At 56.6% G+C, this 18,158-nt stretch overlaps 1 protein-coding gene across 1 annotated transcript in view; it reads left to right on the top strand.

Annotated features, from left to right (window-relative positions):
* Positions 1–18,158, top strand: part of LOC147109744 (protein capicua homolog) — a 208,163-nt gene that overhangs the window by 138,375 nt on the left and 51,630 nt on the right. Inside the window, 7 exon segments of the mRNA XM_086003871.1 lie at positions 73–275; positions 5,585–5,810; positions 7,359–7,459; positions 10,515–11,733; positions 12,175–12,395; positions 14,090–14,256; positions 14,811–14,979. Coding sequence (XP_085859997.1) covers positions 73–275; positions 5,585–5,810; positions 7,359–7,459; positions 10,515–11,733; positions 12,175–12,395; positions 14,090–14,256; positions 14,811–14,979 — 2,306 coding nt within the window.

Genomic DNA, 18,158 nt, shown 5'->3' with positions numbered 1-18,158 from the left:
TGGGGCGGGGGACTGGATATAGTGTCTCGAGTGCCCTGGCTTTTTATCTTGACGTTTTCTCTCTCGCTGCAGTTTCCTCGGAGATGGGGCCAGGCTTTCACGGCCCTCCATGCACCGACTCAAAGCCGATCTCCCTGCTTCTGGCCCCCGAGCGCAGCCAGCACCCCGGGGTGGGGAGCACCCAGCTGACACGGCCCCGAGCCTTCTCCCACAGCGGCGCCCACAGCTCGGAGAAGTGCGAGAGGAACAGCGAGGCCCTGGTGGAGCTCGCACAGGTACATGGGGGCTGGGGGGCTGCCACGGGATCTTCCAAACTTGGGGGGGGTGGTGGGGGGTAGACGGAGGAGTGAGCGGGACCTGGGTACAGGGGACACAATTTCAGAGTTTCAGAATTGAATCCCATGGTATTAAAGGGCCGGGGGCAGTGTGGATACAGAATTAACTAAGGGACTGAAAGCTGAGAGCAGTGGTGAACAGGTGTTGTTCAGACTGGAGGGAGGTATACAGTGGTGTCCCCCAGGGGGCGGTATTAGGACCACTGCTCTTTCTGATTTATATTAATGACCTGGACTTGGGTATACAGGGCATCATTTCAAAGTTTGCAGATGACACAAAACTGGGAATTGTAATGAACAGTGAGGAGGATAGGAACAGAGTTCAGGAGGACAGAGACAGACTGGTGAAATGGGCAGACACATGGCGGGTGAAATTTAACACACGGAAGTGTGAAGTGATACATTATGGTGGGACAAACGAGGAGAGGCAATATGAACTGAATGGTACAATTTTAAAGGGAGTGCAGGAACAGAGAGGTTATGGTTGTTTCTACACAAATCTCTGAAGGTGACAGGGCAGGTTAAAAAGGCGCATGGGATCCTTGGCTTTATTAATAGAGGCACAGAGTACAAAAGCAACAAAGTTATGTTAAACCTTTATAAAACACAGGTTAGGCCTCAGCTGGAGCATTGTGTCCAATTCTGAGCTTTTGGAAGGATGTAAATGCTTTGCAGAGGGTGCAGAAGAGATTTACTAGAATGGTATCAAGGATGAGGGATTGGAGAAGCTGGGAATTTCATCCTTAGAGGAGAGAACATTAAGGGGAGATTTGAGATAAGGGGAGATAAGGGCGGAACTAGGCCAATATCCATTAATAATCACTATCCAAAAAAAAGCCACCAAATTTTGGAATCACCTACAAATGAGCAACCCCCAATGCTATCACTACGACGCCCTGAAATGCCAAGAGCTGACCATAAAGAAGAATACCCTCAGTCAACTAGTCCTGCGACTCAATGAAGTAACTACTAACACTACTAAACAATAACCAGCCCCAGGACAGTGACAGCGTAACACAAAGAATTCGACCCAACACAATCGTCGCTAAGCAAAAGGAAAAATATCTGACATATTGGGCAGAAACAACAAAAACCCAAAGCAAACTCAATTGCTACTTGGCCCTAAACAGACAATACAACATAGCTGATTACCTGACCAGGGTAAAGGACAGCAAACTGAGAAAAATCCTGACAATGTACAGACTTAGTGAACATAGCCTGGCGATCGAAAAAGGTAGACACAGGCAGACCCGGCTACCAAGGGAGGACAGGATATGCTCTCACTGCAGTCAGGGAATGGTGGAGACAGAGATGCACTTCCTCACAGCTTGTAGAAAAATATGCCCGAAATTCAGAAAATTGAATGACGACCAAAAACTCCCATACCTACTAGGGGAAGAGAGAAGTTGCATAACACTGGCGGCACAATATGTTACAGCTTGCCATAAACAGAGGGACAACCACTAAAGATAAGATAAGAGTATATATAAATTATATGAAAGTATATTTATACACTCAGGGATATATCTGTTTATACACTGTATGGATAGATCTGTATTTTTGTGAACAAACATGAATGTTTTCCGATGCTTTGGCAACATAAGATGTAACTTGTCATGCCAATAAAGCGATTTGAATTGAATTGAATTGAATTGATAGAGGGGTTCAGAATCATGAAGGGTGTTGATAGAATAGATCGGGAGAAACTGTTTCCACTGACAGGAGGATCGGTAACCAGAGAACACAGATTTAAGACAATTGGCAAAAGACTCATAGGGTTCCATCGGATATACGGCCCACCCAGTCCATGCCGGCGTTTATGCTCCACTCGAGCCTCCTCTCGTCTTTCCTCATCTAAATCTATCAGCGTAACCCTCTATTCCCTTCTCCCTTATATGCTTGTCCAGCCTCCCCTTAAATACATCGATACTATTCGCCTCAACCACTCCCTGTGGCAGCGAGTTCCACATTCTCACCACTCGCTGGGTAAGGAAGTTTCTTCTGAATTCCCCATTGGATTTCTTGGTGACTATCTTCTATTGATGGCCATCCCCACAAGTGGGAACATTCTCTCTGTATCCACTCTATCAAAACCTTTCATTATTTTAAAGACCTCTATTAGGTCACCCCTCAGCCTTCTCTTTTCAAGAGAAAAGAGACCCAGCCTGTTCATCCTTTCCTGATAGGCGTACCCTCACATTTCTGGAACCATCCTTGTAAATCTTCTCTGCACCCTCTCCAGTGCCTCTATCCTTTTTATAATATGGCGACCAGAACTGTACACGGTGTGTGGTCTAACCAAGGTTCAGCATAACTTCCCTACTTTTCAATTCTATCCCTCTAGAAATAAACCCTAGTGCTTGGTTTGCTTTTTTTATGGCCTTATTAACCTGTGTTGCTACTTTTAGTGATTTGTGTATTTGTACTCCGAGATCCCTTTGTTCCACTAACCCATTTAGAGTCTTACTTTCCAAGTAATGTGTGACCTCTCTATTCTTCCTACCAAAATGTAATACCTCAAATTTATTTGTGTTGAATTTCATTTGGCAATTATATGCCTATTCTGTAAGTTTATTAATGTCTTGTAATTTGTTGCAGTCCTCCTCAGTATTGGCTTCCACTCCCAATTTGGTGTCGTCCGTAAATTTAGAAATGATGTTTTTGATTCCAAAGTCTAAATCGTTAATGTAAATTGTGAACAGCAGTGGTCCCAGCACTGATCCTAGTGGAACACCACTACCCACATTCTGCCCCTGTGAATAGTTACCCTTTACTCCCACCCTCTGCTTTCTGTCTTGAAGCCAGCCAGCAATCCATTATGCTGCTTGTCCCCTGACTCCGCATTCTCTGACCTTATTCATTAGTCTATTATGGGATACCTTATTGAAGGCCTTTAGAAAACCTAGATAAATTACATTTACTTCATTACCCTTCTCTACTCTCTCTGTTGCCTCTTCAAAAAATTCAATGAGGTTGGTCAAGCAACACTTTCCCTTTTGAAATTCATGCTGACTATTTATTATTATTTTTGGTTTCTAGATGTTATTCCATTTTCTCCTTTAGTAAGGATTCCATTATTTTTCCTACCACCGATGTTAAGCTGACTGGTCTATAGTTCCCTGGACAGATTCTATCTCCCTTCTTGAATATAGGTATTACGTTAGCTATCTGCCAATCCTCTGGTACTACACTGTTTTCTAACAAATTATTAAATATGTGTAGTAATGCCTCTGCTTTCTCTTCCCTAGATGCTTTTAAAATGCGCGGATGTAATTCGTCCAGACCTTGGGTTTTATCCTCTTTGAGTTTGATTATTTATTTAATATAAGTCCCCGTTTTATTTTAAATGCAGTTATCTCATTACTAATCTCATCATTCGATGTCATCTCTACCTATTCTATCTCCCTGGTAAATACTGAAATAAAGTAATGATTTAATATCTCTGCCATCTCTATCGCTGCCTGTGGTATTATCCTGTCCATCCCTTCGTGGCCCCAGTCCCGTCCCGACCTTCCCTTTTTTTTTTATTTATGTGCCTGTAAAATATTTTACTATTTTATTTTATGTGCCTTGATAATTTAATTTCATAGTTCCTCTTTGCCGTCCTAATTTTTTTTTTTGCTCAGGGCTATCAGCACCTCAGACAGTGCGGCGCTGCTTCAGTACTGCCCCGCCGACAGTGCGGCGCTCCCTCAGTACTGCCCCTCCGATAGTGCGGCGCTCCCTCAGTACTGCCCCGCCGACAGTGCGGCGCTCCCTCAGTACTGCCCCTCCGACAGTGCGGCGCTCCCTCAGTACTGCCCCTCCGACAGTGCGGCGCTCCCTCAGTACTGCCCCGCCGACAGTGCGGCGCTCCCTCAGTACTGCCCCTCCGACAGTGCGGCGCTCCCTCAGTACTGCCCCGCCGACAGTGCGGCGCTCCCTCAGTACTGCCCCTCCGACAGTGCGGCGCTCCCTCAGTACTGCCCCTCCGACAGTGCGGCGCTCCCTCAGTACTGCCCCTCCGACAGTGCGGCGCTCCCTCAGTACTGCCCCTCCGACAGTGCGGTGCTCCCTCAGTACTGCCCCTCCGACAGTGCGGCGCTCCCTCAGTACTGCCCCTCCGACAGTGCGGCGCTCCCTCAGTACTGCCCCTCCGACAGTGCGGCGCTCCCTCAGTACCGTCCCTCCGACAGTGCGGCACTCCCTCAGTACCGCCCCTCCGACAGTGCGGCGCTCCCTCAGTACTACCCCGCCGGCAGTGCGGCGCTCCCTCAGTACTACCCCGCCGGCAGTGCGGCGCTCTCTCAGTACTGCCCCTCCGACAGTGTGGCGCTCCCTCAGTACTGCCCCGCCGACAGTGTGGCGCTCCCTCAGTACTGCCCCTCCGACAGTGCGGCGCTCCATCAGTACTGCACTGTGGTGTGTCGGTCTGGATTATGGGCTCAAGCCTCTGGAGTGGGACTTGAACCCATGATCGCCTGACTCGGAGGCAAGAGAGTGATCTACCCACTGAGCCAGGGCTGACACTGTAGAGAGATAAGGAAGGGTAGCCATGGGGAGGGGGTGGGAGGACAGAGGGGGGTCGCGAGGTGGGAGTGGGGGTTGAGCTTTATTGAGAGAGAAAAGTGCAAGGCTAGGTTTTGCAGAACATGCTGTCAGCTTTCCTTGTGTTCTCTGGAGAGGTGAGAGAAGATTCTGTAAAGATACATCTCCCCGACAATGGGATTGGTGTCCAGTCTTGGACTGTAGAGAGAGCTAAAGGTGATCGAGGGGGACAGAAAGAGGACAGCGTCTTCTCGAAGGCAGCTATCCCGATGGAAGTGGGGCCCGGTCGTTCCATTGTTGCAATAACTCCGCTTGAGAAATGTCTTCAAATCCCCCCATGGCCTCGCCCCTCCCTATCTCTCTAACCTCCTCCAGCCCTACAACCCTCCGAGATCTCTGCGCTGCTCCAATTCTGGCCTCTTGCGCATTCCATATCTTAATCGCTCCACCATTGGTGGCTGTGCCTTCAGCTGCCTGGGCCCTAAGCTCTGGAATTCCCTCCCTAAACCTCTCTACCTCTCTCTCCTCCTTTAAGACGCTCCTTAAAACCTACTACTTTCACCAATCTTTTGGTCATCAGTCCTAATATCTCCTTATGTGGCTCGGTGTCAAATTTTGTTAACGCCCCTGTGAAGTGCCCAGGGATGTTTTACTACATTAAAGGCGCTGTATAAATGCAAGTTGATGTTTATACTCTGCCTTCCTCCTGCTCCCCGTTCCAGATGTGCTCGAGTCCGCTGCCTTACCCTGGGGTCAGAATGCAGCATGCTGCCCCGGCAACGCTGGGCTTCAGCCCCCAGTCACCCGGCGATGCCGTGACCTCCAGTGCCTCCCTGCGGCCCTCCCACTCGCGGCCGTTCCGGTCTCAGCGCACCACCAGCGAGGACATGACCAGCGACGAGGAGAGGATGGTGATCTGCGAGGAGGAAGGGGACGATGATGTGATGGGTGAGTCTGCGGGGGGGGTTGCGATGGTGGCCCAAGGGACTCCCGATAGATCTCGGCGCTCCAACTACTCCCCGGGACGGGCAGTACAGGGAGGGGTAAAAGGACCGGCTGGACCTGCCACTCCCCCCACTCCGCCAGGTTACCGAACGCACAGAGTGGGAACAAGAGGAGGCCATTTAGCCCCTCTGACTGTTACACAGGAATAGGAGGAGGCCATTCAGCCCCTCTGACTGTTGCACAGGAACAAGAGGAGGCCATTTAGCCCCTCTGACTGTTACACAGGAATAGGAGGAGGCCATTCAGCCCCTCTGACTGTTGCACAGGAAGATCCATTCAGCCCCTCGAGCCTGTTGCACAGGAACAGGAGGAGGCCATTCAGCCCCTCGAGCCTGTTACACAGGAACAGGAAGAGGCCATTCAGCCCCTCGAGCCTGTTACACAGGAACAGGAGGAGGCCATTCAGCCCCTCGAGCCTGTTACACAGGAACAGGAGGAGGCCATTCAGCCCCTCGAGCCTGTTACACAGGAACAGGAGGAGGCCATTCAGCCCCTCAAGCCTGTTACACAGGAACAGAAGGAGGCCATTCAACCCCTCGAGCCTGTAACATATGAACAGGAGGAGGCCATTCAACCCCTCGAGCCTGTAACATATGAACAGGAGGAGGCCATTGAGCCCCTCGAGCCAGCTCCGCCATTCAGTGAGTTCATTGCTGGTCTGTATCTCCATTTACCCACCTTTGCTCCATATCCCTCGATACCCTTGCCCAACAAAAATCAATCAATCGATCTTGTTCTTGAAAGCTGACCAGAGGAAATAGCTTCTCTTTATCGACCCTATCGAATCCCTCTGTCATTGAGGATGGTACCCTAGGCTGTAGCTGGGAGGCAGGGTTCTCTCACCTGATCACGATCGCACGAGGGTGAGTGCGAGGGCAGGAAGCGACTCCGCCACGGTGCCCATCCCGGCCAAAGAGCTGGCACTGATGGTCTGCGCTCACCCAAACTTGGTACCTGAGAGTGGAGGGTGCAGGAGCTGTGACTCCCCCAGGGAGGGTCAGTGCCCTCGGGTAGAGGAGAAAGCTGAGGGAAGAGTGTGAGGCCACCTCGGGGCCCCTGGTTCAGGTGTGAGGGGTCTGCTGGTTTGTGGGGGTGGGGGGGGGTACTTCTTGTTCAGGGGGAGGGTATCTGCTGGTTTGAGGGGGGAGGGTATCTGCTGGTTTGAGGGGGGAGGGTCTGCTGGTTTGAGGGGGGATGGTCTGCTGGTTTGAGGGGGGGGTCTGCTGGTTTGAGGGGGGGAGGGTCTGCTGGTTTGAGGGGGAGGGTCTGCTGGTTTGACCGGGGGGGGGGCGGGGTCTGCTGGATTGGGAAGAGGGTCTGCTGGGTTGGGGGCGGGTCTGCTGGGTTGGGGGCGGGGCTGCTGGTTGGGGCCGGCGGGTCTGCTGGGTCAGGGAGGGGCTGCTGGGTTGGGAAGAGGGGCTGCTGGTTCGGCGGTGGGGTGGGTTGGGTGGGCTTTGCTCCGAGTTAACGATTTCACTCTGCTGTGCTCAGCAGATGGTCCCTACAGCACTGGTGACATCGACCTGAAGTGCAAGGAGCGGGTGACGGACAGCGACAGTGATGCGATGTCTGGCGATGAGAGCGAGAACAAGGTACACACCCATTGTTTGGTGCCTTCCGTCTAGACTGGCTGTTCCTCTCCTCCTCCTCCTCCTCCTCCTCCTTTCTGTATCTATGTCTTCCCTCCCTCGGCCCTCTCGCCTTCCCTCCCTCGGCCCTCTCGCCTTCCCTCCCTCGGCCCTCTCGCCTTCCCTCCCTCGGCCCTCTCGCCTTCCCTCCCTCCCGCGTTGAGATGAAGCGGGGTGAGAGGGGGCTGGTGTTGATGGGGTGAGATGAAGCTGGGTGGGAGGGGGCTGGTGTTGATGGGGTGAGATGAAGCGGGGTGGGAGGAGGCTGGTGTTGATGGGGTGAGATGAAGCGGGGTGGGAGGAGGCTGGTGTTGATGGGGTGAGATGAAGCGGGGTGGGAGGAGGCTGGTGTTGATGGGGTGAGATGAAGAGGGGTGAGCGGAGGCTGCTGTTGATGGGCTGAGATGAAGCGGGGTGGGAGGAGGCTGGTGTTGATGGGGTGAGATGAAGCGGGGTTGGAGGAGGCTGGTGTTGATGGGGTGAGATGAAGCGGGGTTGGAGGGGGCTGGTGTTGATGGGGTGAGATGATGCGGGGTGGGAGGAGGCTGGTGTTGATGGGGTGAGATGAAGCGGGGTTGGAGGGGGCTGGTGTTGATGGGGTGAGATGAAGCGGGGTGGGAGGAGGCTGGTGTTGATGGGGTGAGATGAAGCGGGGTGGGAGGAGGCTGATGTTGATGGGGTGAGATGAAGAGGGGTGGGAGGAGGCTGGTGTTGATGGGGTGAGATGAAGGGGTGGGAGGAGGCTGCTGTTGATGGGCTGAGATGAAGCGGGGTTGGAGGAGGCTGCTGTTGATGGGGTGATGAAGCGGGGTGGGAGGAGGCTGGTGTTGATGGGGTGATGAAGCGGGGTGGGAGGAGGCTGGTGTTGATGGGGTGATGAAGCGGGGTGGGAGGAGGCTGGTGTTGATGGGGTGAGATGAAGAAGCGGGGTGGGAGGAGGCTGCTGTTGATGGGCTGAGATGAAGCGGGGTGGGAGGAGGCTGGTGTTGATGGGGTGATGAAGCGGGGTGGGAGGGAGCTGGTGTTGATGGGGTGAGATGAAGAGGGGTGGGAGGAGGCTGGTGTTGATGGGGTGAGATGAAGAGGGGTGGGAGGAGGCTGGTGTTGATGGGGTGAGATGAAGAGGGGTGGGAGGAGGCTGGTGTTGATGGGGTGAGATGGAGAGGGGTGGGAGGGAGCTGGTGTTGATCGGGTGAGATGAAGCGGGGTGGGAGGGGGCTGGTGTTGATGGGGTGAGATGAAGCGGGGTGGGAGGAGGCTGGTGTTGATGGGGTGAGATGAAGAGGGGTGGGAGGAGGCTGGTGTTGATGGGGTGAGATGAAGAGGGGTGGGAGGAGGCTGGTGTTGATGGGGTGAGATGAAGCGGGGTGGGAGGGGGCTGGTGTTGATGGGGTGAGATGAAGCGGGGTGGGAGGGGGCTGGTGTTGATGGGATGAGATGAAGCGGGGTGGGAGGGGGCTGGTGTTGATGGGGTGAGATGAAGCGGGGTGGGAGGAGGCTGGTGTTGATGGGGTGAGATGAAGCGGGGTGGGAGGAGGCTGGTGTTGATGGGGTGAGATGAAGCGGGGTGGGAGGAGGCTGGTGTTGATGGGGTGAGATGAAGAGGGGTGGGAGGAGGCTGGTGTTGATGGGGTGAGATGAAGCGGGGTGGGAGGGGGCTGGTGTTGATGGGGTGAGATGAAGCGGGGTGGGAGGGGGCTGGTGTTGATGGGGTGAGATGAAGCGGGGTGGGAGGAGGCCCGTGTGGAGCAGGAACACTGGTATAGACCAGTTGGGCCGAATGGCCTGTTCCTGTGCTGTAAATACCATGTAATTCTCAAATCTGGTTTCAGCCCCTGCCACAGCACTGAAACCAGCCCTTATCAAAGTCACAAATGACATTGTATGTGACTGGCAATGCAAAATATCCCTCCTCGTCCTTCTCGACCAGTCAGCAGCCTTTTTCACACTGTTGACCACATCATCCTCCTCCAACATCTCTCCACCGTCATCAAGGTGGGTGGGGCTGCACTCGCCTGCTCTCTCCTCCGCTCCTCCCCCTCTCCCCTCCTGCGCACCCTCTGGCCTCCTCGCCCTCGCCCCATCCTGCTCTCTCCCCTCCTCCCCTCCCTTTCCCCCTCTCTCCCATTTATGTAATGCCTTTCATGAACTCAGGGCGTCCCAAAAGGCTTTACAACCAGTGCAGCCCCTCTTCAGTACTGCCCCTTCGACAGTGCGGCGCTCCCTCAGTACTGCCCCTCCGACAGTGCGGTGCTCCCTCAGTACTGCCCCTCCGACAGTGCGGCGCTCCCTCAGTACGCCCCTCCGACAGTGCGGCGCTCCCTCAGTACTGCCCCTCCGACAGTGCGGCGCTCCCTCAGTACGCCCCTCCGACAGTGCGGTGCTCCCTCAGTACTGCCCCTCCGACAGTGCGGCGCTCCCTCAGTACTGCCCCTCCGACAGTGCGGCGCTCCCTCAGTACGCCCCTCCGACAGTGCGGCGCTCCCTCAGTACTGCCCCTCCGACAGTGCGGCGCTCCCTCAGTACGCCCCTCCGACAGTGCGGCGCTCCCTCAGTACTGCCCCTCCGACAGTGCGGCGCTCCCTCAGTACGCCCCTCCGACAGTGCGGCGCTCCCTCAGTACTGCACTGTGGTGCGTCGGCCTGGATTACTGGGCTCTAGTCTCTTGATGACGGTGGAGAGAGATGCCCACTGAGCCACGGCTGACACTGACCTGAGGAATTATCAGTGGGCTCTTCCATCCTGGGTGTAGGAGAAGGGTGTTGGGGGGCTACCAAAACCACGTCCAATCCTATCCTCCCCAGATATCCGCACACGCACAAGCGGCCCCTTTAAAGTATGTGGTTTCTCCTATTTACAAGGGCTGCGCGGGGGCTGCAGAGCACTCGGCAGCTTGGTGAAAGTATTGGTGGGGACATCGATCCCAAAGGGGCTAGATGGGTATGTGGGAGAGACCCGGATTGCTGAAACCTAACCATTTCTTTTCCTCTTGTTTTGTTTCCCCGCCCGCTCCGTGAAGATGTTCGCTGCGGTGATCCAGCTGTCGTCGCAGTCCGGGAGCTACACGCTGTGCCGGCCGGCCATCGAGGGGAGCCGGGACCGGCCGCTCCCGATCCGAACGGAGGCGGTGAGCTGCGGCGAGGGTGGGGCAGGGGCCCAGGCCATGGACCCCCAGCTGGCCCGTGGGTACGGGCCCTTCCAGCCCGCAGCCGGCAGCGTCTTCAGAGCGCACTCGCCCAGGCCCGAGCAGCAGACGGCGCCGCCGCCAGCCAGCCGGGCGCCCAACGCCCCGGCCAGACGGGGAGACGTGCGCTTCACCGTGGCGGAGCCAGTCTCCCCTTTTGACAGGAAGCGGAAGAAGAATGAGGGGGCGGAGGTCGCAGGGGCGGGGGTTCGCCCCTACACCAGCCAGTCGGTCATCGCGCCCCTCGCCCTCCAGCTGCTGCCCGAGTGCTACGGCCCACTGTCGGGCGAGGGCGGGCTGGAGAGGTCGACCGCCTCGGTGGCAGCCAGTGCCCGCTGCCCCAAGGCTCCCGCTGGCACCGTGCTGGTCAGCCCCTCGGTGACTGGGCCCGGGGGGGTCACCCGCGCAGCCTCCACCTCCGTCACCAACGTGCTGCGACCTGTCAGCAGCACACCCCTCGCCGCTGCCGCCCACCGTCCCTACCCCCCGGCTAGCCTGGGCCAGGCCGAGCTCGCCGCCCAGCTGCCGGGTAGCAGCGGGCGAGTGGCCTGCCCCCCTCTGGGCATCGGGGTGCTGTATGCCCCAGGGCACACGGAGAAGAAACCCTCCCCTCAGCTGGTCAACTTTGGCCCCTTGGCCAAGCCGGCCCAAGGAGCAACGCTGATGACCAACCTGGTGGTGGGCTCGCCGAGCTACAAGCCGCCCGCGGGACCACCACCCTCCTCCTGCCCCCCTGCCCCCGGCCTGGTGCTGCCCAATCAGCCCGCCCTCCAGTTCATCGCCCAGACCCCGGCGGGTGGCCAGAACGGCGCGCTGCCCCTGGGCATCATCCAGCCACAGCAGCTGAAACCGGGCGCCATCACCCAGCTCCAGTACATCCTGCCCACCCTCCCGCAGCAGCTGCAGGTCTCCCCGGCCGGCAAGACTTCCGGCACCGCCAGCATCCAGTTTGCCCTGCCGCCCCACAATGGCAAGGTCATCGCCGCCACCGCCTCGACTCCGCAGGGCATCCCCATCATCCAGCCTGTGCTCAACCCCAGTGTTGCACAGAAAGGTAAGAAGGGGTGTGGGTGCCGGGAATGAGGAGGCGTCGGGAGGGGGTGGGGAGAATGAGGGTAAGTCGGGGCGGGTGGGAAATGAGGGGGAAGCGAGGGCGGAAATAAGGGAGAGTCGGGGAGGGGGGTGACTGGTGGGGGGGTGGGTTGGGATATGAGGGGGAGGCGGGGGGAATGGTGGGGAGTTCGGGGGCAATAAGGGGAAGGTTTGAGGGGAATGAGGATGGGGTGAGGGGGAGTTCGGGGGGAATGAAGGGGGCAAGGGGGTGGAAGTGAGAGTGAGTCGAGGGGGCAAATGAGGGGGAGTTAGGGGGGAAATGAGGGGTTTGCAGGGGAGAATGTGGAGCTGTGGGGAGTAAGAGGGGGGTGGCGGGAAAGGAGGGAGTTGGAGGGTGGAGGCCCCTTGGCTCACGTTTCCCGCTCTGTCTCTCTCTCTCTAGCTCAGTCCATGTCTCCAGTGCCCGCACTCTCGCCCATCAACGCCACGCAGGTGGTCCAGCCCTCTGGCCTCCTGCCCGCGGCCGGCCAGGTGCAAGGGAAGATGCTGGTCGCCGTGCCGACGCCCCAGGTGACCGTGCGCACCACCGCCGCCTGCCAGGTCCACATGGCGACTCCTCCCATTCCACTCCCGGTGCAGAACGGAGCCCAACAGGCCAGCAAGGTGAGCAGCGAGCGGCACCCAAGGAAGCTTCTGGAAAATGACACGAATCGCTCAAAGTGTGTACCCATTCCCCCAGCCCACCCCCCGCGCCCGCTGGTATGTGCTCCCTCCACACTGGCCCATCAGACACTCCCAGGGCAGGTACAGCACAGGTTAGATACAGTGTAAAGCTCCCTCTACACTGTCCCATCAAACACTCCCAGGGCAGGTACAGCACGGGTTAGATACAGAGTAAAGCTCCCTCTACACTGTCCCATCAAACGCTCCCAGGGCAGGTACAGCACGGGTTAGATACAGAGTAAAGTTCCCTCTACAGTGTCCCATCAAACATTCCCAGGGCAGGTACAGAGTAAAGCTCCCTCTACACTGTCCCATCAAACACTCCCAGGGCAGGTACAGCATGGGTTAGATGCAGAGTAAAGCTCCCTCTACACACCCAGGGCAGGTACAGCACGTGTTCGATACACAGTAAAGCTCCCTCTACACTGTCCCAGCAGCAGCCATTAGTGATCTGAAGGGAAAAAAACACCCTTTTAGAAGGTGATTTTGTGTTGTGGTCGCACAGTTCCTAACACAAAAGAGAAAAAGATGCAGAGAAATGGAGTGACAGCGAGAGATGGGGAGACTGCGGGAGAGAGATGGAGACGTGGAGGGGGGGAGAGAGGGAAAAAGGGGGAGGGAGAGAGTGACATGGGGGGAGAGGGAGACTGGGAGGGGGGAGAGAGAGAGGGGGAGGGGGGAGGAGAGGGGAGGGGGAGAGAGGGAGACGGAGACTGGGAGGGGTGACGGAGACGTGGGAGGGGGAGACGGGGAGGGGGAGACGGAGACGTGGGAGGGGGAGACGGAGACTGGAAGGGGGAGGGGGAGACTGGGGGCTGGGGGGAGAGGGGGGCTGGGGGGAGAGGGAGACGGGGGACGTGGGGGGAGAGGGAGCCGGGGGGAGAGGGAGGGGGGAGGAGACTGGGAGGGGGAGAGGGAGACGGGGGATGAGGGAGACGGGGAAGGGTGGCGGAGGGAGACGGGGGGGGAGGGAGACAGGGAGGGTGAGAGGGAGACGATGGGGAGGAGGGAGGGGGGGAAGGGGGAGACTGGGAGAGGGGGTGACTGGGAGGGAGAGGTGGAGAGGGAGACGGGGAGGGGAGAAAGTCAGGGGGAGGCAGAGGTAGAGGGGGGAGGGAGACGGGGAGAGGATGGAGAGGGGGAGAGAGAGAGAGAGTCAGACGGGGTGAGGTGGGGTGGGGAAGGGGGGGGAAGGGAGAGGGGGAGGGGGGGAAGAGGGAGAGAGAAGGGGAGGGAGACGGGGAGGGGGAGAGAGTCAGAGGGGGAGGCAGAGGTAGAGGGGAGAGAGGGTGACGGGAGACTGGGGGAGGGGGAGAGAGGAAGACTGGGAGAGAGGAAGACGGGAGGGAGGGGGAGACACGGAGAGGGGGAGGAGGAGAGAGGGAGACGGGGATGGGGAGATCTGGAGGTGGAGAGAGGGAGACGGGGGGGTGGTGGGGGAAAGGAGACGGGGAGTAGCGGGGGGGAGAGGTGGGAGAGAGAGGCGGAGAGGTGTTACCTTGGGTGAGTGGGGATTTGGGGAGCTGTGGTCATGATTGGGGTTGAGTCGAGGATGGAGTGTGGAGAACAAGAGCAGATTGGGACGTTGGTGGTTATGCCGTATTTGACTTCTTGTCCTCTCGGTTCCCTCGCAGATTATACAGATTGCTCCGATCCCTGTGGTGCAGCAACAGGTCAGCTCGCAGGCCCCAGTTCACCAACCGGTCAGCCCAGTTCTCCACACCAGTTTCCCAGCCATGGCCACTGCCGTGATGGCCACCTCGAGCCACCCACAGAAGATGCTCCTGCCCACTTCAACCAGGTAACGTGCTGAGCAGTGACCAGCTGTCGAGGGGGGCGGTACTGAGTGAATGCCGCACTGTCGGAGGGGCAGTACTGAGGGAGCGCCGCACTGTCGGAGGGGCAGTACTGAGGGAGCGCCGCACTGTTGGAGGGGCAGTACTGAGGGAGTGCCGCACTGTCGGAGGGGCAGTACTGAGGGAGCGCCGCACTGTGGGAGGGGCAGTACTGAGGGAGCGCCGCACTGTCGGAGGTGCCGTCTTTCGAATGTGACGATAAACCAAGACCCCGTCTGCCCCCTCAGGTGGACATAAAGGGATCCCACGGCGACGATTGGAAGAAGAACAGGGCAGTTATCTGGGAATTTATCCCTCAAACAACAACAGATTATCTGTTCATTATTGCATTGCTGGTTGTGGGAGCTTGCTGTGCTCATATTGGCTGCTGTGTTTCCGACATTACCACAGTGACTTCAAAAAGAACTTCATTGGCTGTAAAGTGCTTTGGGACGTCCTGAGGTGGTGAAAGCATTCTTTTCCACCTATGCTGCTCACCCATGCTTCTTCTCTCCCCCAGGATCACCTACATCCCATCCACGGCGGGAGTGCAGTCCTCGATCCCACTGGTTACGTCGGGCTCATCCGTCCACAGCACCGCCGCCACCAGTTACCGGCAGCCCAGCATGGCGCTGGGATTCACTGCCATCGGACCTGACGCCGCACCGTGCTGCAACCCCTGCTGGCAGGTAGGAGGCGGAGTGAGGCTTCCTTACACTGTCCCATCAAACACTCCCTCTACACTGTCCTGTCAAACACTCCCTCTGCACTGTCCCATCAAACACTCCCTCAACACTGTCCCATCAAACACTCCCTCTACACTGTCCATCAAACACTCCCAGGGCAGGTACAGCATGGGTTAGATACAGAGTAAAGCTCCCTCTACACTGTCCCGTCAAACACTCCCAGGCAGGTACAGCAGGGGTTAGATACAGAGTAAAGCTCCCTCTACACTGTCCTGTCAAACATTCCCAGGTCAGGTACAAGGTGTAAGGAAAGAATGCACCTCTGGGAGGACACAGCATCCTGGGATACAGGCTGGGAGAGAGGTGTCGTCAAGGTTCTTGGGGGGTGCAGAATCACTATATGCCAACACCCTCTTATAATGGGCGCTTTTGGTCAGAAACCAGGCAACTGGAGCCTGAAGATTTAACAGAGTGGCGGGGGGTGGTGAGGTCTGTGAATGGAACAGGGGCCGGGGTCCTGCAGGTCACTCGGAAGATGTTTCCTGCAGGTTTGAGTTGATCTGCTCTGCTCCGGGGGTACTGACTCTCGCTGCGGTATGATGGGCATTCCCAGTGTGTGTTGGTAGCTGGAGGGCAACACTGTGGAGCGTAGCTGCACCCAGTAGAGGTCGCTGTGCGGGTGCGGCAGGGGTCGCTGGGTCCATGTACGTGTGGTAACTGCCCCTCTCCTCCGCTCTCTTCCTTCCCCCCAGGTCAGACGCCGCTCCTGACCACTGGACACGTGGGTACGCCTCAGCTCTCGGGCTCTCAGCTACCACCCGCCGCCCCGCCGGACAGGTCATCACGGCCATCTACCCGTCCTCCGCCGGGGTCGCCGCGACCACCCAGAACTTGGTCTACACGGCCTCGCCCTCGCTGACCTCCACTGCCACCCCTGTGCCGGCCGCCATCCTGCCCAAGGCTCCCAGCGCCGCCGTGCCGCAGGCTGTGTCCGTGACCTCGGCCATCGCGGTGACCCCAGGGCAGCAGCATGGAGCCGGGGAGCGCAGCATCGGGGGCCCTGGCATCGGCACAGGGGGCACTTTCAACACAGTACCACGGCGGGCTGGTGACACCTGTGCAAGGTAGGATATGAATGGTGGGGGGGTGTCACGGAGTGGCGGGGGAGTTGACCTCTCTCTCGCACTCTCTCTCTCGCACTCTCTCTCTCGCACTCTCACACACTCTCACACACTCTCTCACACTCACACATTCTCTCTCGCACACTCGTGCACTCACACACCCTCACACTCTCTCACACACTCTCTCACGACACTCTCACACACTCACTCTCTCCTCTCTCACACTCTCTCACACTCTCACACTCTCTCACACTCTCACACACTCTCTCACACAATCTCTCACACTCTCTCTCTCACTCTCTCACTCTCTCTCACTTTCACACACTCCACTCTCACACTCTCTCACTCACACACACTCTCACTCACACACTCTCACACACTCTCACACACTCTCACACTCTCACTTTCTCAGTCTCACACTCTCACACTCTCACACAACCTCTCTCTCTCACACACTCTCTCACTTCTCGACTTTCTCACTCTCTCACTCTCACACACTCTCACACACACTCTCACACACACTCCCACAATCTCACTCTCTCACACACACTCACATTCTCACGCACTCACACTCTCTCACAAACTCTCTCACACTCTCTCACACACACACTCACACTGTCGCACACTCTCCACACACTCTCACTCTCTCTCACACACACTCACACACTCTCTCACATTCTCTCACACTCTTTCACACACACTCTCACACACTCTCTCACTCTCTCACACACTCTCTCACACACTCTCTCACACACTCTCTCACACACTCTCTCACACACTCTCTCACACTCTCTCACACACTCTCACACACTCTCACACCACTCTCTCACACACTCTCTCACACACTCTCTCACACACTCTCTCACACACTCTCTCACACTCTCTCACAACACTCTCACACACTCTCACACACTCTCACACACTCGCTCTCACACACTCTCTCACACACTCTCTCACACACTCTCTCACACTCTCTCACTCTCTCACTCTCTCACCTCCTCACACTCACACACTCTCTCACACACACTCTCTCACACACTCTCTCACACACTCTCTCACACACTCTCCTCTCACACTCTCTCACACACTCTCACACACACTCACACACCTCTCACATACTCTCACACACTCAGACTCTCTCACACTCTCTCACACTCTCTCACACTCTCTCACTCTCTCACTCTCTCACTCTCTCACACACTCTCACACACTCCCCCACTATCTCACACTCACACTCTCTCACACTCTCTCACACTCTCTCACACTCTCTCACACTCTCTCACACACTCTCACAACACTCTCACACACTCTCTCACACTCTCTCTCACTCTCTCACTCTCTCACACACTCTCCCACAATCTCACTCTCTCACACACTCTCTCACACACACACACACACACTCACGACTCTCTCTCACTCTCACACACTCTCTCACACTCTCTCACACTCTCTCACACTCTCTCACACTCTCTCTCTCACTCTCTCTCTCTCTCTCTCACACACACACTCTCACACACACTCTCACACACACTCTCACGCACACTCTCACGCACACTCTCACGCACACTCTCACGCACACTCTCACGCACACTCTCACGCACACTCTCACACACACTCTCACACACACTCTCACACACACACTCTCTCACACTCTCACTCTCTCACTCTCTCCACACTCTCACACTTTCACACTTTCACACACTCTCTACTCTCTCACTCTCTCACTCTCACTCTCTCACTCTCACACACTCTCTCACTCTCTCTCTCTCACTCTCTCACACTCACTCTCACTCTCACACTTTCACACACTCTCACTCTCACACTCTCACTCTCTCACTCTCACTCTCTCACACTCTCACTCTCACACACACTCTCACACACACTTCTCACACTCTCACACTCTCACTCTCTCACTCTCTCACTCTCTCACTCTCTCACACTCTCACACTCTCACACTTTCACACACTCTCACTCTCTCACTCTCTCACTCTCACACTCTCACTCTCTCACTCTCTCACACTCGCACTCTCACTCTCTCACACTCTCACACTTTCACACTCT

The sequence above is a fragment of the Somniosus microcephalus genome, chromosome 12 (assembly GCF_052327205.1).
Source record: "Somniosus microcephalus isolate GS21.2 chromosome 12, FLI_Smic_1.0, whole genome shotgun sequence".
Taxonomy (NCBI): Eukaryota; Metazoa; Chordata; class Chondrichthyes; order Squaliformes; family Somniosidae; genus Somniosus; species Somniosus microcephalus.
The sequence above is the reverse complement of the archived record's forward strand: the minus strand, read 5'-3'. Positions and strand labels throughout refer to the sequence as shown.